Raw genomic sequence first — 19,753 nt, 5'->3', positions numbered from 1 at the left:
ACACTTTAAGTATCAAGCTTATCCTTACATGGCTTACATTAATGCTTTATTTTCTCCCTAGATGTTTGATTCTGTGGCAGACATCGTCAGATTTCACTCCATATTCCCTGTGGTCCTGATCAATGGGAGGAACCAATTAGCTAACAGATATCAGGGGAACTGTGTGTTGACATACCCAATCACAAAAGAGGTTGTCAACCAACTGTTGGAATGAAAGGCCCTCTGTGCCCAAGCAATAACTATCCCATTTTGTCTGAGTTGATCCACTGGATCTGTCTGTGTTTATCTGTTTTGTAATGTGCTATATTTTACTATAAATTGTTACATTTCGCTCTCTACTCTGTACAAAGACTCACCATTGTCTTGCATCTGAGTACATGTACTGTATAGACATTATGTAAACTTGCCTAAATAAAGGTTTTAAGGAAGCATTGAGACTGACTTAGAAATATTTTTTTATGTTGCAAAAGTAGAACAGATAATTCAAGTATAAATCAAGGAGTCACTGCTGATACAGACCAGGAAGGCAATTTCTCTGTGTCACACTTCTGTGTGAAGAACAAATCAATAGATATCTAACAAAGATTTATGCATGAATACCAACAGGTCCATTCAGTTGATGTGTTACCAGCCTCATCAACTGAGCACCCACCACGTCTATTTCTACGGGCACAAGCACTGTTCATGACACAAACTTTTCACACCCCTCTTGTTGGTGGAGAGAATTTTGCAGGTTTAAAGCTTATTTCCTGCAGTTCTACACATTTTGTCATGGGGTGCAAAGAACATTTTATAGTTTTAAAGCAAATGTTCTTGCAATTCTATACATTTTGCCATGTATAGTGTGTATTAATGTGATATTTGAGTGACTAAAATTAAAACAATATCTATGGCCGGGAAAAAAAAGAAAAAAAAAACGTTAGCTGACATGGGCTTGTTGAGCACTGTAAGTGTAAGTAATGCAATGACTGACATGACAAGAGGAACTGATGATGCACTTCCCAATTTCGAAATTGCACCTTGTGCATTCTACTATTACAACATTCAAGAGTTCCGGCTTTAAACATGTATTTATATATAAACATGTTTTGGGGCTGGAGGCACGCCCCAGTGTTTGGGAAACACTGGACTACTTGGTCACAGTCATGTAGGAATAAAATTAATATCCTGATTGGCAGCATCACTAGGACTCTTAGTTGAGTTTGAGAACACTAAACCCATGTGCTTCATAAAGCATTATAAAGTGTTGTCATATTTACAGTACCAGTCAAAAGCTTGCCTTGACTGACAGTTCTTAGCACCAGTAGACTAGCTAGCTATGTAAACAACACCCTGCGAACATTTGATTATGTTTAAGGCTTATGTAAGGTCTCTATTCAATCCGCTGCAGATGTCGGCTCAATTGGAAATGACCTTTACATTTCTAGCATTCTATCTGTAACACCAGCGATACAGATTGAATAGAGCTCTACATTTGGTAAGAGAATAAGATGTTGCCATCTGTGAATTTAAATGAGGGGTTTAAATGTGACTATCCCACAATAAGCCAATAGTATTTGGCTTTTTGAACTTCCGACTTCAACTAAATGTTTCCTCATGCACATTGATTGATTAATTGATCTTATACTATATAAATAACATACATTTTTCAAAACTAATCCAATCTATAAGCGGTTAGATTTCTTGCACACTTTACTGAGATTGTTGTTCCAGCATAGATCATTTAGTTAATGTTACATTATACAGTTGAAGTCGGAAGTTTAGATACACTTAGGTTGGAGACAATAAAACTCGCTTTTCGACCACTCCACAAATGTATTGTTAACAAACTATAGCTTTGGCAAGTAGGTTAGGACATCTACTTTACTAAAGTCATTTTTCCAAAAATGGTTCACAGACAGATTATTTTACTTATAATTCACTGTATAACAATTCCAGTTGGTCAGAAGTTTACATACACTAAGTTGACTGTGCCTTTAAACAGCTTGGAAAATTCCAGGAAATTATGTCATGACTTTAGAAGCTTCTGATAGGCTAATTGAAATCATTTGAGTCAATTGGAGGTGTACCTGCGGATGGATGTATTTCAAGGCCTACCTTCAAACTCAGTGCCTCTTTGCTTGACATCTTGAGAAATTCTAAAGAAATCAGCCTCAGACAAATAATTGTAGACCTCCACAAGTCTGGTTCATCCTTGGGATCAATTTCCAAACACCTGAAGGTACCACGTTCATCTGTACAAACATTAGTACGCAAGCATAAACACAATGGGACCATGCAGCCGTCATACCGCTCAGGAAGGAGATGCATTTTGTCTCCTAGAGATGAACGTGAAAATCAATCCCAGAACAACAGCAAAGGACCTTGTGAAGATGCTGGAGGAAACAGGTACAAAGTATCTATATCCACAGTAAAACAAGTCCTATATCGACATAACTTGAAAGGTCACTCAGCAAGGAAGAAGCCACTGCTCCAAAACCGCCAACAAAAAGCCAGAATACGGTTTGCAACTGCACATTGGGACAAAAATCGTACTTTTTGGAGAAATGTTCTCTGGTCTGATGATACAAAAATAGGCCATAATGACCATCGTTATGTTTGGAGGAAAAAGGGGGAGGCTTGCAAGCCGAATAACACCATCCCAACCATGAAACACGGGGGATGGCAGTATCATGTTGTGGGGGTGCTTTGCTGCAGGAGGGACTGGTGCACTGCACAAAGTAGATGGCTTCATGAGGTAGGAAAATTATGTGGATATATTGAAGCAACATCTCAAGACATCAGTCAGGAAGTTAAAGTTTGGTCGCAGATGGGTCTTCCAAATGGACAATGACCCCAAGCATACTTCCAAAGTTGTGGAAAAATGGTTTAAAGCCCTGACCTCAATCCTATAGAATATTTGTGGGCAGAACAGAAAAAAGTGTGTGTGAGCAAGGAGGCCTACAAACCTGAGTCAGTTACACCAGCTCTGTCAGGAGGAATGGGCCAAAATTCACCCAACTTATTGTGGGAAGCTAGTGGAAGGCTACCCGAAACATTTGACCCAAATTAAACGATTTAAAGGCAATGCTACCAAATACTAATTGAGTGTATGTAAACTTCTGATCCACTGGGAATGTGATGAAAGAAATAAAAGCTGAAATAAATCATTCTCTCTACTATTATTCTGACATTTCACATTCTTAAAATAAACTGGTGATCCTAACTAACCTAAGACAGGGAATTTCTACTAGGATTAAATATCAGGAACTGTGAAAAACTTTAAATGTATTTGGCTAAGGTGTATGTAAACTTCTGACTTCAACTGTAGGTCTTTCACTATAGCAGTCATTTTGAGTGCAGTTTGTGGGTGATAAAATGGTCTAATTGTTGGAAATTCTGTCTCTGGTTGGATTCAAATACGAAAAAGTAAATCATTTCATAAATCAGTGTATTGTGACTTGCATCTGATCTGGCCCATGAGACAGGATTTTCAGACCACAATGTCGAGGATAACTAGGCCATAACTAAAGGCCTTATGAAATGTATAAAGTGGTCAAAAACAGGTTCACCTTTAATTGATAAAACAGTAAAGTCAGTAAACATTTCAGTACTGGAAGTTCTTGAACACATCAACCTTAACTATGCCACTAACAAACACAGTTATGGGTGGGTATCACTCATATTCACTTTAAAGGCATACTGGGAAATATACAGATACGGTTTTACACGAACCCTACTGTCACGTTCTGACCTTAATTTCCTTTGTTTTGTTTTTATTTAGTATGGTCAGGGCGTGTGTTGGGGTGGGCAGTTTATGTGTGTTTTTCTATGTTGGGGTTTTGAGTTCAGCCTAGTATGGTTCTCAATCAGAGGCAGGTGTCGTTACTTGTCTCTGATTGAGAATCATACTTAGGTAGCCTGGGTGTCACTTTTGGTTTGTGGGTGTTTGTTTCCGTGTGAGTGTTTGTTGCCACACGGTACTGTTTCGGTTTCGTTCGTTTCACGGTTATTGTTTTGTAGTGTTCAGTTTATGTCTGTAAATAAACGTTATGGACACTTACCATGCTACGCATTGGTCCTCCGATCCTTCTCGCTTCTCCTCAGAAGATGAGGAAGAATGCCGTTACAGAACCACCCACCACCAAAGGACCAAGCAGAGTGGTAACGGGCAGCAGCAGCAGCGGCCGAAATCGCAAGACTCCTGGACATGGGAGGAGATTTTGGACGGCAAGGGACCCTGGGCACAGGCTGGGGAATATCGCCGCCCCAAGGCTGAGCTGGAGGTAGCGAAAGCCGAGAGGCGGTGGTATGAGGAGGCAGCACGGCAGCGCGGCTGGAAGCCCGAGAGGCAGCCCCAAAAATGTATTGGGCGGAGGCACACGGGGAGTGTGGCTAAGTCAGGTAGGAGACCTGAGTGTTAAGAGATTTTTTTATCAATAATGACTTATGTATACATTTCAATCAGGACTGACTAATCAGAAAACTATTATGTTACTGTATAGATGTATGAATTTTATTTTTAACCTTAGTACTGAATATAATGTGTGTAAATATAATCAAGAAGTAGAACAATGACTATCTGTTCCTTGTTAGAAATGAATGAATGCTTATCTACACAGGCAGACCTTGGCTTGCGTCGTAAATTATCTTAGTAGGGTGAGACGATGTGGGAAGGCTTGAGAACTATACAGTCATTGTACTGCTGGTTGATGAGACTGGGTAGTACGAAAACTAATGATGTCATTTTCAGTTTAGAATCTGTGGTAACTGTATCATGTTCAGTACTCTCGAGAATAAACGCAGCTGGTTGATATTTGAGACTGGTCTCAGTCCATTTTATACAAATAAGAGTCTTACAAATTCTTAGGAATTGACAGAGTGTTTAATTTTAATTGGGTATTAAAGCATAGAGGAATATAATTCCTGTAACAATTGGTCCTTCGAACGCCGGAACTAAATACCCGTCTCTGCCATCTGAAGGTCGTACACCGACAATCGTGCACGAGCGGGTCTGGTCCCGTTATTTAAGACCTGGCCTCTGAATTGAGGGAAAAGACCAGGCTGGTGTACACCCCAGACGGACAGGGACGGTGACTAGATCCAATGAACAGTGCTTTTCCCAGTCGGCGGCAAGGTCAGTAGCCTTTATTCTCGAATTTGGGAGGAATTATTTAAGATATTTTTGATTGAATGTTCTAAAGGAGTTTGGATTTAATCAATGATAGGTGCTTGAATATTCTGAACAAATACAATGGGTTTCTACTTTGTGTTTTAACCAAAATCGATAGGAAGGAAACGGGTCTGAAATGACCCGTGGTAAGGTGCACTACCATAAATAAACTAGAACTTAATAGATCCTGGTTTTTCAAGCCGAAGGATTATTAAGGGTGGGATATAGTAAGTGTTAGATAGGACGGTCGTTCTGTACAAATAGGATAGACATACATAAAGTTTTAACCTAAGTAGTCTGACTATGAAAAGTAGCAGATAGCTATATTAAAACAGGTGAGGATAAATTAGGCTTGGTGAGAAGGCAGGGTAATTCTAGACGAACAGAAAAATTGAACCTGTTCAATACTGAATAAAAATTAATATCCAAAGAGGAGGAGAGGGAAACCTAGTCTAGAGTAGTGAGATATGAGATATTAACATTGAAAGTCCCAAGGAGAATATTATACGAGTGAAATGTAATGTCCGATCAAAAGTCAAATCTATTGACGAAGTTTCCAGAAAGGAGAAATGAATATAGAAACCCATACACATTGATTATCATTAAAGAGACACACACATAGTCAGACAGATAAACAACGGGCAGAGGGGCTAAATACAGCTAGGATATGGTAAGCCGAGGTGAGGAAGGGAGCTGAGAACAAAGGGAATGGAAGGGATGTGTCCAAAATCTGACTCAGACAAAGACCCTGAATAGAAGCTGATACTACTAAAATAGTCAGGAAGGGGTTAAATTAGGACCATTTTCTGGGAATTCTTGGTGCCGGAGTTTGCAACTACAGACAATTATAATTATTGGCGGGGTGTTGAAGGAATTTAATTCCTCTGTTTTAATTCCCAATTAAAATTAAACACTCTGTCAATTCATAAGGATTTGTAAGACCCTTATTTTATAGGAATGGACAGAGTCCCGGTCTTAAAGTCAAGTAACAGCCTTTATTCAAGAGAGTACTGAATAAATACACATTTTACCACAGGTTATAAACTGAAAATGACATCAGCGTTTTCTAAATGTTCCGTCTCTTCTTGACACTGGTAGAAAGGCCCTATAGCTCTCAAGCCTTCCCTCCTCGCCTAGAGCCAAGGTCAGTCAGTGTAGATAGTTCATTCATTTGTACCAAGGAACAGACCGTCATTGTTCTAACTTTTGCCCTCGTTCACACACACACATTATTTTCAGTACTAGGATCAAGAATGAAAACTCATACATATACAGTAACATTTAGTATTCTGATTAGTACATGTATAGTAACATAATAGTATTCGGATTAGTCAGTCCTGATTGAAATGTATACATAATTAGTCATCATTGATAAAAATTCCCTTAACACGGGGAAACTCAATCCTTTCAATAGCGGGACACTAAGGTTCGTATGTCAGCTTTGACACCGATAGACTAAAATTTATTTTTAGATTGTAATTCATCTATTTGTATGTCTTGCCTGAAAAAATACGGTCGCTAGTGTTTGTATAAGATAGGAACTGAACGTTTAATATGTTTAGGTTGAATTGAAAGAAGAATTCATTCGAGATAATGGCGAGGCAATTTCTATGTAATACATTGTGTTTCCCAAATGATCACTGGAATAGCCTATTGGGAATGGAGTTGTATCTTTTTTTAAAGGTGCTGGGTCGTGGGATGAGACTTATCTAAATCTGATGTCTCTTCATTATTATTTAGAATTCAACTACGATAGATTTGTGCCCATCGAAATGTTCTTATGAATTTAGCAAAGTACATGGTACGTTTACATTTTAGGGTAGAGGAAGTTGGGCCGGTGTACATTGCACCAGCCCTACGCATGGTGTCCCCGGTTGGCCAGCACAGCTCAGTGCAGGCTATTCCACCTCGCCGCACTGGCCTGGCTACTGGGAGCATTCAGCCAGGTTGGGTTGGGCAGGCTCAGTGCTCAAGAGCTCCAGTGCGCCTTCACGGTCCGGTCTATCCGGTACCACCTCCACGCACCAGCCCTCCGGTGGCAGCCCCGGCACCAGGCTGTCTCTCGGTCTCCTCCCTACAGGTGCTCCCACCTGTCCAGCGCTGCCAGTGCCTTCCTCCTGCCCAGCGCTGCCGGAGTCTCCCGTCCGTCCCGAGGTGCCGGAGTCTCCCGTCCGTCCCGAGGTGCCAGAGTCTCCCGTCCGTCCCGAGGTGCCGGAGTCTCCCGTCCGTCCCGAGGTGCCGGAGTCTCCCGTCCATTGCTAGGGTCCCCAGTCCGAGGTCGGTGGCGAGGGTCGCCGCTCGAAAGAGGCCACGGAGGCGGGTAGAGAGGCGGAGAATGACTATGGTGGGGTCCACGTCCCGCGCCAGAGCCGCCACCGCGGACAGACGCCCACTCAGACCCTCCCCTATAGGTTCAGGTTTTGCGGCCGGAGTCCGCACCTTTGGGGGGGGGGGGGGGGGGTACTGTCACGTTCTGACCTTTGTTTTGTCTTTATTTAGTATGGTCAGGGCGTGAGTTGAGGTGGGCAGTCTGTGTTTTTCTATGTTGGGGTTTTGAGTTCAGCCTAGTATGGTTTTCAGAGGCAGGTGTCGTTACTTGTCTCTGATTGAGAATCGTAGCCTGGGTTTCACTTTTGGTTTGTGGGTGTTTGTTTCCGTGTGAGTGTTTGTTGCCACACGGAACTGTTTCGGTTTCGTTCTTTTCACGTTTATTGTTTTGTAGTGTTCAGTTTGTCTGTAAATAAACATTATGGACACTTACCACTCTGCGCATTGGTCCTCCGATCCTTCTCGCTTCTCCTCCTCAGAAGAGGAGGAAGAATGCCGTTATACCTACAGTGTTAAAATAATGTGTTAAATTGTTTAAAGTGTTTTAGCAAATAAATATGTTCTGGTGTTTACAATCTAAACGCTGTGCATTTTTTAAATTTAAATTATAAATACCTTGAAGTGTTTAAAGTGTTACAGAAAAGGTTTTAGTTGTGTTCAGTTATGTAAACACCTGGATTTACAGTGTTCAACTGTTGTTAATCACAGATTTTGTGATTTCTAGTGACATTTTTATTGTTATGGTATGTGTGCGATAGGTCTTTAAATCAAATACTGTGTTTTTTTTTAATGACTTTGAAATCACAAAACATTCCCACCAGCTCTCTTAAACTTGCTAACATTAGCCTGTGAGAAAGTAGTGTTAAGGGCCTAGGAGGGTAAGCACTTTGAGATGTCTTTCTGTTATGAAAAGCAGCCATAGAAGTTGAATAAATCCTCATTAGGGAGATTTCAGGGTAGCGCACGACAACAATGTGCTTATTTTTGCAGTTTATTGCTTTCATCAGGTGAAAGAATCCATTTACATTGTTTCTACAGTGAAACTTAAATTATTACATTGTGAAGATACAAATAGCTGAAGTAAAAATGTAACATGCAATAAAGTCTCTTAGAAGCAGTGAATACAGGGATAAGGTATTTGGTACCTAATTTCAAGTGTGGCCCTCCTGGCCTTGGCCAACAGATCCTTGACATTGTCAGCTAAATTGAACCATGTTAATCAGTTTTAGAGAAGTCAAACTGTGTATTGTATGTCATGATGTGATGGTTATATAGCCTGTAATACAAAGTTGCAAAATAAAAGCCTGGAAACATATCTCGGTTATTAAACACGTTCAAAAAGAGTGGTTTAGTGCCTTTCTGCCATTACCTTACCGGTACCTCTGTATTTCCTCATTCCCATTCTTCCATCAATGTCCTCATTGTTATGCCCAAGCACTGTTCAAACTTTTTTTTATTGTGAACTGCTCTGACAGACCAGCTTGACCAGCATCTTACCAGCATGGACCAGTTTGAAATGTATGCTGGTCTATGCTAGGGGGAGGGGGTTTCAGCAGGGAACGATCAGCTCCTAGAGAGATATTATCACCGATGGCTGCTTATTCTAATGCTTACTCTATACTGCATTACATCAAGATTTGGCACGTCATTGCTCATGTTAGGCAACACATCATGAAATATATTAAGGCAAAAAATTGGACAGACAAATAGCAAAATAGAACTAAATGTAATTATATATAGGCATATACTGTAGGTAGACCATTTATATTTCAATGCAGTCATTTTCATTTGAAGCATATTTTTATCCTTTGCTTGTTTGAAAGGCCACTTTGTATTTGTAGTCAACTTAATTTTGATGTTATTGTGGTCAAAAAGGTGGCTAAACACAGTGAATCTATGTCTTGTGGACATCTTCTGTGTATAAAGTGACGCTGGAGGGCAAAAAAATAATCTAACGACGCACTGCTCTACGAGTGGTCTGAGGCAGGCGTTAGCTTGCAAGAGTTTAAGTGCAACGTTAATAACAATGTTTTTGGGAAACAGCTTGGAGATTTAATGATATTCCTACTAAGGTTCTAACGATGAACTTAGCCTTAAAATGCTTTTGGGATGGGAAACCAGGCCCAGGACTATAGGTGTAATCTGTGTCCAGGTAACCAGTCTTACAACTCTTGGTCAAATCGTTTTCACCATGAAGGAAATGGACACCAAAGAATGCCACTAATTCTATCTATAATTCCACTGTGCATTCATGTGTGTGCATTCATGTGGGGAAGAGAGTATGATATATTGTCCAAATATGACTTGCAACATTGTTTTGTGGAGCACTGTCCATAAAACAGAAGTAAAACAGGTACTGGTGGAGATGGTGAGTTCTTTAGGGCCTTTAACTCAGTGCCTTATTCCTCTCTCTTAACGGGATGGGTGCTGGAACCAACAAGTTATGAACTGACCTCCTCTAGTGGTTAAAATTATGGGGTTATGGAGAACAGAAAACATCTCACAGGACCAACAGACCTCAACATTATAATCTTGTTGGATAATGTCTTGAGAAACTTTCCGGAGAAACCTAGAATGACTGGAGTTGGCTACATAGAACCAAGCTAATGTTAGCATTCTAATGCAAAAAAGTCAGATGCTTTTCTCTGACCATTAGGATCTGTCCTCCAGGCTTTCTGCATTGGAGAGGAGAAACTGCAGCAGAAGCTCCTTGTGGGCCTTCTATTGGGATTAACATCACATAATTCAGACATAAAGACTGCGTCTCCCACAGTTTTGTCTGTTACAATCTATGGTGGCTTTTCCATGGATAGTTACTATAGTTACTACATGGATAGTAACTATGAGCTTGGTAACAGTAAGATGAACTGAAGTGAAAACATATTTGGTCTAGAAAATGTGTTCCCCTTCAAGGTTCTGTGTTTGCCTGTTCGTGTAGAGAAGTGGTCTTCCTGGTCTGTACTATCAGGGCCTGTAGAAAGTCTACACTCCCTTCAACTATTTTTCACATTTTGTTGCGTTATCAGGTGGGATTGAAATAGATTTAATTGTATTCTTTTTGTCATTGATCTACACAAAATACTCCATAATGTCAGTGAAAAGAAAATTCTACAAATGAAACAACTAAAACATAGTCGTTGCATAAGTATTCACCCCCTTTGTTTAAACAAGCCTAAATTATACTGAACAAAAATATTAAAAATGTCAAAGATTTTACTGACTTCTGTGTTTGTATTTATTAGGGATCCCCATTAGCTGTTGCCAAGGCAGCAGCTACTCTTCCTGGGGTCCAAACACATTAAGGCACTTACAGTGCATTGCGAAAGTATTCGGCCCCCTTGAACTTTGCGACCTTTTGCCACATTTCAGGCTTCAAACATAAAGATATAAAACTGTATTTTTTTGTGAAGAATCAACAACAAGTGGGACACAATCATGAAGTGGAACGACATTTATTGGATATTTCAAACTTTTTTAACAAATCAAAAACTGAAAAATTGGGCGTGCAAAATGATTCAGCCCCTTTACTTTCAGTGCAGCAAACTCTCTCCAGAAGTTCAGTGAGGATCTCTGAATGATCCAATGTTGACCTAAATGACTAATGATGATAAATACAATCCACCTGTGTGTAATCAAGTCTCCGTATAAATGCACCTGCACTGTGATAGTCTCAGAGGTCCGTTAAAAGCGCAGAGAGCATCATGAAGAACAAGGAACACACCAGGCAGGTCCGAGATACTGTTGTGAAGAAGTTTAAAGCCGGATTTAGATACAAAAATATTTCCCAAGCTTTAAACATCCCAAGGAGCACTGTGCAAGCGATAATATTGAAATGGAAGGATTAGACCACTGCAAATCTACCAAGACCTGGCCGTCCCTCTAAACTTTCAGCTCATACAAGGAGAAGACTGATCAGAGATGCAGCCAAGAGGCCCATGATCACTCTGGATGAACTGCAGAGATCTACAGCTGAGGTGGGAGACTCTGTCCATAGGACAACAATCAGTCGTATATTGCACAAATCTGGCCTTTATGGAAGAGTGGCAAGAAGAAAGCCATTTCTTAAAGATATCCATAAAAAGTGTTGTTTAAAGTTTGCCACAAACCACCTGGGAGACACACCAAACATGTGGAAGAAGGTGCTCTGGTCAGATGAAACCAAAATTGAACTTTTTGGCAACAATGCAAGACGTTATTGTCACGTTCTGACCTTTATTTCCGTTGTTTTGTATTTATTTAGTATGGTCAGGGCGTGAGTTGGGTGGGCAGTCTATGTTTGTTTTTCTATGTTTTGGGGCATTTCTATGTTTTCGGCCTAGTATGGTTCTCAATCAGAGGCAGGTGTCATTAGTTGTCTCTGATTGAGAATCATACTTAGGTAGCCTGGGTTTCACTGTGTTTTTGTGGGTGATTGTTCCTGTCACTGTGTTTGTTGTCACAGGATAGGCTGTATAGGTTTTCACGTTCCGTTTGTTGTTTTTGTAGACTTGAGTTATTTCATGTATCGTTCAGTTTTCCATTAAAGAACATGAATAACCACCACGCTGCTTTTTGGTCCGCTTCTCCTCCTACAGACGAACGTCGTTACAGAATCACCCACCGCAACAGGACCAAGCGGCGTGGTAACGGGCAACAGCGTCACAAGGAGGAATGGACTTGGGATGATGTGTTGGACGGCAAGGGTTGCTACACATGGGAGGAGATCTTGGCGGGTAAGGATCGCCTTCCATGGGAACAGGTGGAGGCAGCGAGGAGAGCAGAGGCAGCCGGAGAGAGGAGCCGGCGATATGAGGGAACACGGTTGGCAAGGAAGCCCGGGAGTCAGCCCCAAAAATGTATTGGGGGGGGGGCTAACAGGGAGTATGGCTACGCCAGGTAGGAGACCTGAGCCAACTTCCTGTGGTTACCGGGGGGCTAGAGAGACCGGGCAGGCACCGTGTTATGCTGTGGAGCGCACGGTGTCCCCAGTGCGGGTGCACAGCCCGGTGCGGTACATTCCAGCTCCGCGTATCGGCCGGGCTAGAGTGGGCATCGAGCCAAGTGCCATGAAGCCGGCTCTACGCATCTGGTCTCCAGTGCGTCTCCTTGGGCCGGCTTACATGGCACCAGCCTTGCGCACGGTGTCCCCGGTTCGCCTGCATAGCCCAGTGCGGGCTATTCCACCTCGCCGCACTGGCAGGGCGACCGGGACCATTCAATCGGGTAAGGTTGGGCAGGCTCGGTGCTCAAGAGCTCCAGTGCGCCTGCATGGCCCGGTCTATCCGTCACCACCTCCACGCATCAGCCCTCCGGTGGCAGCCCCCCGTACCAGGCTGTCTCTCCGGCCAATCCTTACAGGGGCTTCCTCCTCTCCAGCGCTGCCGGAGCCTCCCGCCTGTCCGGCGCCTCTGCCGGAGCCTCCCGCCTGTCCGGCGCCTCTGCCGGAGCCTCCCGCCTGTCCGGCGCCTCTGCCGGAGCCTCCCGCCTGTCCGGCGCCTCTGCCGGAGTCTCCCGCCTGTCCGGCGCCTCTGCCGGAGTCTCCCGCCTGTCCGGCGCCTCTGCCGGAGTCTCCCGCCTGTCCGGCGCCTCTGCCGGAGCCTCCCGCCTGTCCGGCGCCTCTGCCGGAGCCTCCCGCCTGTCCGGCGCCTCTGCCGGAGCCTCCCGCCTGTCCGGCGCCTCTGCCGGAGCCTCCCGCCTGTCCGGCGCCTCTGCCGGAGCCCCCCGCCTGTCCGGCGCCTCTGCCGGAGCCCCCCGCCTGTCCGGCGCCTCTGCCGGAGCCCCCCGCCTGCCCGGCGCCTCTGCCGGAGCCCCCCGCCTGCCCGGCGCCTCTGCCGGAGCCCCCCGCCTGCCCGGCGCCGCTGCCGGAGCCCCCCGCCTGGCCGCTGCCGGAGCCCCCCGCCTGCCCGGCGCCGCTGCCGGAGCCCCCCGCCTGCCCGGCGCCGCTGCCGGAGCCCCCCGCCTGCCCGGCGCCGCTGCCGGAGCCCCTCTGCCCAGAGCAGCTGCCCCTCTGTCCCGAGCAGCTGCCCCTCTGTCCCGAGCAGCTGCCCCTCTGTCCCGAGCAGCTGTCTCTCTGTCCCGAGCAGCTGTCTCTCTGTCCCGAGCAGCTGTCTCTCTGTCCCGAGCAGCTGTCTCTCTGTCCCGAGCAGCTGTCCCTCTGTCCAGTGGGGTCATTGAGAGGGGTGGTCATGCTGAGAAAGCCACGGAGGCGGACAATAAGGCGGACTAAGACAATGATGAGGTGGGGTCCGCGTCCCGCGCCAGAGCCGCCACCGCGGACAGACGCCCACCCAGACCCTCCCCTATAGGTCAAGGTTTTGCGGCCGGAGTCCGCACCTTTGGGGGGGGGGGTACTGTCACGTTCTGACCTTTATTTCCGTTGTTTTGTATTTATTTAGTATGGTCAGGGCGTGAGTTGGGTGGGCAGTCTATGTTTGTTTTTCTATGTTTTGGGGCATTTCTATGTTTTCGGCCTAGTATGGTTCTCAATCAGAGGCAGGTGTCATTAGTTGTCTCTGATTGAGAATCATACTTAGGTAGCCTGGGTTTCACTGTGTTTTTGTGGGTGATTGTTCCTGTCACTGTGTTTGTTGTCACAGGATAGGCTGTATAGGTTTTCACGTTCCGTTTGTTGTTTTTGTAGACTTGAGTTATTTCATGTATCGTTCAGTTTTCCATTAAAGAACATGAATAACCACCACGCTGCTTTTTGGTCCGCTTCTCCTCCTACAGACGAACGTCGTTACAGTTATGTTTGGCGTAAAAGCAACACAGCTCATCACCCTGAACACACCATCCACACTGTCAAACATGGTGGTGGCAGCATCATGGTTTGGGCCTGCTTTTCTTCAGCAGGGACAGGGAAGATGGTTCAAATTGATGGGAAGATGGATGGAGCCAAATACAGGACCATTCTGGAAGAAAACCTGATGGAGTCTGCAAAAGACCTGAGACTGGGACGGAGATTTGTCTTCCAACAAGACAATGATCCAAAACATAAAGCAAAATCTACAATGGAATGGTTCAAAAATAAACATATCCAGGTGTTAGAATGGCCAAGTCAAAGTCCAGACCTGAATCCAATCGAGAATCTGTGGAAAGAACTGAAAACTGCTGTTCACAAATGCTCTCCATCCAACCTCACTGAGCTCGAGCTGTTTTGCAAGGAGGAATGGGAAAAAATTTCAGTCTCTCGATGTGCAAAACTGATAGAGACATACCCCAAGCGACTTACAGCTGTAATCGCAGCAAAAGGTGGCGCTACAAAGTATTAACTTAAGGGGGCTGAATAATTTTGCACGCCCAATTTTTCAGTTTTTGATTTGTTATAAAAGTTTGAAATATCCAATAAATGTCGTTCCACTTCATGATTGTGTCCCACTTGTTGTTGATTCTTCACAAAAAAATACAGTTTTATATCTTTATGTTTGAAGCCTGAAATGTGGCAAAAGGTCGCAAAGTTCAAGGGGGCCGAATACTTTCGCAATGCACTGTACATAGACACACTGGCTTTACTCGATAATGTCACGCCCTGACTATAGAGAGCCTTTTTATTCTCTATTTTGGTTAGGTCGGGGTGTGACTAGGGTGGGTAATCTAGGTTGTTTTATTTCTATGTTGGCCTGGTATGGTTCCCAATCAGAGGCAACTGTTTAGCGTTGTCTCTGATTGGGGATCATATTTAGGCAGCCATTTCTCCACTGTTTTTTTGTGGGATCTTGCTTATGTGTAGTTGCCTGTGAGCACTCCATAGCTTCATGTTTTTTTTTTTTTTTTTTTTTTTTTTGTGCGTTTCACAAATAAAAAGATGTGGAACCCATATCACGCTGCGCCTTGGTCCGAATGTTATTTCGACGATCGTGACAGATAATGTCAAAAGCCGCACTGAAATCTAGCAAAACAGCACCCACAATCTTTTTATCATCAATTTTTCTCAGCCAATGATCAGTAATATGTGCAAGTGCAGTGCGTGTTGAATGTCCTTTCCTATAAGCGAGCTGAAAGTCTGTTGTCAATTTGTTTACTGTAATATAGCATTGTATCTGGTCAAACACCATTGCTTGCAAAAGTTTACTAAGAGTTGGTAATAGGCTGATAGGTCAGCTATTTGAGCCGGTAAAGGGGGCTTTACTATACTTTGGTAGCGAAATGTCTTTTGCTTTTCTCCAGACCTGAGGGCACACACTTTCTAGTAGGCTTAAATTGAAGATATTGCAAATAGGAGTGGCAACTATCCTCAGTAATTTTCCATCTAGGTTGTCATACCCCGGTGTCTGGTCATTGTTGACAGACAACAATAATTTGTTCACCTCTTCCACACTAACTTTACAGAATTCAAAAGTACAATGCTTGTCTTTCATAATTTGTTCAGATATACTGTACTTGGATGTGTAGTGTCAGCGTTTGTTGCTGGCATGTCATGCCTAAATTTGCTAATCTTGCGAATGAAACAAACATTAAAGTATTTGGCAATATCAGTGGTTTTGTGATGAATGAGCCATCTGATTCAATTAATGGTGGAGCTGAGTTTGCCTTTTTAACCAACATTTCATTTAAGGTCCTCCAAAGTGTTTTACTATCAATCTTTATATAATTTATCACATGATTTGCCACATGCGCCGAAAACAACAGACCTTACAGTGAAATGCTTACTTACAAGCCCTTAATAACCAACAATGCTTTAAGATGTTAAGAAGAAAAATGTGATAAGTAAAAAAAATAGATAAGTAAAAAAGAGTAACAAATAATTAAACAGCAGCAGTAAAATAACAGAGTCAATGTGCGGGGACACTGGTTGGTTGAGGTAATATGTACATGTAGGTAGAGTTAAAGTGACCATTCATAGATAATAAACAGAGAGTAGTAGCAGCGTAAAAGAAGGGTCTGGGTAGCCATTTGATTAGCTGTTCAGGAGTCTTATGGCTTGGGGGTAGAAGCTGTTAAGAAGCCTTTTGGACCTAGACTTGGCGCTCCGGTACCACTTGCCATGCAGTAGCAGAGAGAAGGGTCTGTGAATAGGGTGACTGGGGTCTTTGACAATTTTTAGGGCCTTCCTCTGACACCACCTGGTGTAGAGGTCCTGGATGGCGGGAAGCTTGGCCCCAGTGATGTACTGGACCGTACGTACAACCCTCTGTGGTGCCTTGCGGTCGGAGGATGAGAAGTTGCCTTACCAGCCAGTGATGCAACCAGTCAGAATGTTCTCGATGGAAATACCAATGGGGGCGCTGTTGCATAGTTTCATAGTATTGTTTCTTTTTTTATTTTATTTAGTTAAGTCACATGATTTCTCAATTTGCAGTACATTTGCCAATCAGTTGTGCAGCCAGACTTATTTGCCATACCTTTCTCCTCATCCCTCTCAACCATACAATTGTTCAATTCCTCATCAATCCAAGGGGATTTAACAGTTTTTACAGTCATGTTCTTAATGGGTGCGTGCTTATTAGTAACTGGAATAAAACATTTCATAAATGTGTCAAGTGCAGCATCTGGTTGCTCCTCATTACATACCACAGACCAGCAAATATTCTTTACATCATGACCATAAGAATCACTGCAAATCTTCTTGTATGACCTCTTATACACTATATCAGGCCCAGCCTTTGGAACTTTGGTTTTCCTAGATATGGTTACAATATTGTGATCACAACATCTGATGACTCTGGATACTGCTTTCAAGCACATTTCTGCAGCATTGGTGAAGATATAATATATACATGTTGATGATTTCATTCCTGTGCTGTTTGTAACTACCCAGGTTGGTTGAACCAGGTTACAGGAGCTGGTTACAGTTTGTAGCTTTTTCTTGAGTGGGCAGCTTGATGGAAGCCAGTCAAAATATAAATCACCCAGAAAATATACCTTTATGTTGATATCACATACATTATCAAGTATTTCTCACATATTATCCAGACACTGACTGTTAGCACTTGGTGGTCAATAGCAGCTTCCCACAAGAATGGGCGTTAGGTGAGGCAGATGAAACTGTAGCCATATTACTTCAACAGTATTTAACATGAGATCCTCTCTAATGTCGTGTCTTTGGCTATGTCAGATTAAGTGATATGACATGCTATTCTATAAAATCCTTTCTCTGTAATTAATATTACCTGATTGAGCTAATCATGTAAATGTAATTAACTAGAAAGTCGGGGCACCACGAAATAATATTTATAGAGCAGTTATCTTCCAAATAAACTCTTAAAGACCTAGTCATATTTTACATCAATACCAGTCAATGTTAATCGTCACCTTAATTCAGTCTCATCTGAAAGTTGTCAATTATTGGTTATCTTCACGAACCCTGGCTAACAAGTTGAATCAGCAATACAAAATTGGGTTTAATTATTTATTTACTAAATATCTAACTAATCACATGGAATTACATATACACAGACTGAATCATACCTTGATTACAAATTACATCATAAAGGACAAACGTCCCTAGCGGGCGGAACAGATGTGACAGCTGGTTGCACAAAGAAAAGGGGCTGGGTTTCAGTGGAAGAGCGGGAACACTGAGGAACAAAGGGAGAAGTGATGTCTCTATCGTAAATACAGTATCTTATGCATTCTAAATTAGACTTCGGTAGGTTGGTGGTAGATGGAAGGCCGAGTTGCCCAACAGAGTCCTTTGAAGAATGTCTCTGGTGGTAAAATGGATACGTTGTAGTAACGTTGGTGTGTGGTAGTCGGGATACTCTGTATGTTCTTTCCTAGCCCAAGTTTGCAGCTGCTGTTGCTAACTCAACGGCTAGGAGGTATCACTTCTGTAGTAAATAAGAGTTCAAAGTTCATACCATTCGCAGCCAAAGCTCACGCTGAGGTTGGCTTCGTTCTGTAGTTATTATCTGAACCATTCTGACATCGGACAGTCGTCCTCGGAACAGGAGGTTACATTTTCGTCAAGGCTTTATATAGTGGAGTGAGAAGGGTGTGTTTGAAAAGTTTAATAACCCATGTCTCTTCACAGGGGCGGGCCACTGATTGAGCAGAGCCCTAACCTTATGAAAACCCAAATCTCTAATTTGGAAGCTAACATTACATTTCATCTCTTCACCAATAATTTTATATTTAAACATTTAAATTGAATAACAATTCCATGTGAATCTGATAACTACAATGTGCAGACTTTCCACTGTAGAGTTTATGTAATCCTATCATTGATGAGAATGTCTCAGATGACAACCGAACTGACATCATATTCATTAAGTACCACCGCATATGTTCAATTGGTCGGATTACCAGAATATAGTTCATTTCCCCCCAGCTTCTGATGTTCCCAGAATCTCTATGTTAACCAAGGGATTTTCAAATGTCACATCAGTAGGGTAGAGAGAGGAAAAAGGGGGGAAGAGGTATATATGACTGTCATAAACCTACCCCCAGGCCAACATCATGACACTAAGCTTTACAGGAATGTGGTTCTGAATATTGACCGCAACACCGCCCCCATTGGTATTTCTGTCTTTTCTTTGTTATAACCATCTATTGCTACCACTCTATCGTCAAAGGTATTATCTTAGTGAGTTTCAGAGATAGTCAGAATATGAATGTCATCTGTTACAAGCAAGTTATTGACTTCATGAATCTTGTTTCTTAGGCTACATGTGTACTTTTCTGGGTTGCTTGATTGTTTTTAATGCTTTACTGGGAAGCTTATCAGAAGTAGACTTGCTCATGTTATTTATATTGCCTCTGATTGTGCAGGGTGAGCTGCACACAGTGGACTTCCTACTAGGGCACACCGCCTCAGTGCTAACAGTATAAGTCTGGTTCATAGGCACAAGATTACTGCATACAATAGCTGTAGGATCAACAGAATTATTCAGGGCAGTTAGGGGGACATACATTAAGTTACTTACATTGTGTCTACCAATGCCCCTGGGATAATGTATATTTGATGCAGCATTATGACAACTCAGTGGCACAATGGTAGGATTAACTGAGCTGTTCTTGTGTCATTGATACTGTAAGTCATTGGCTCAACGCAGCCTTGAAATGCGTGGACAGAGTCCAGGAGCCAAGATGACTTGGATGGACTCCGTATTTTCTTTTTCCATGTGTCGAATGTAACTATAAAAGTGATTCCAACAGAGCTACAGTAATCTTTAGCCAGGTGTGTAATGCCAGTAGCCTGCTGAATCTTTCACACCCGTGGCCCAACAGCTACAAAGTTCAATGGCTGATGGGAAAAAACTGAGGACGGATCTATTGAAGTCATTGATAAGTCATTGTCTCAACACAGCCTTGAAATGCGTTTTAATTATGCTGTAGATCATGTATTAAACAACC

At 43.0% G+C, this 19,753-nt stretch overlaps 1 protein-coding gene across 4 annotated transcripts in view; it reads left to right on the top strand.

Annotated features, from left to right (window-relative positions):
- Nucleotides 1-424, top strand: part of LOC110489013 (B-cell linker protein) — a 35,709-nt gene extending 35,285 nt beyond the window's left edge. For all 4 annotated transcript variants that reach the window (XM_021561551.2, XM_021561552.2, XM_021561550.2 and 1 more), the window contains exon 16: nucleotides 62-424. In XM_021561551.2, coding sequence (XP_021417226.2) covers nucleotides 62-214 — 153 coding nt within the window. In that variant the 3' untranslated portion in view covers nucleotides 215-424. The remainder of the gene's footprint in view (nucleotides 1-61) is intronic.
- Nucleotides 425-19,753: the final 19,329 nt, after the last annotated feature.

Source organism: Oncorhynchus mykiss, chromosome 14 (assembly GCF_013265735.2).
Source record: "Oncorhynchus mykiss isolate Arlee chromosome 14, USDA_OmykA_1.1, whole genome shotgun sequence".
NCBI classification, from domain to species: Eukaryota; Metazoa; Chordata; class Actinopteri; order Salmoniformes; family Salmonidae; genus Oncorhynchus; species Oncorhynchus mykiss.
Note: the sequence above shows the minus strand (reverse complement) of the source record. Positions and strands in the feature narration are given on the sequence as shown.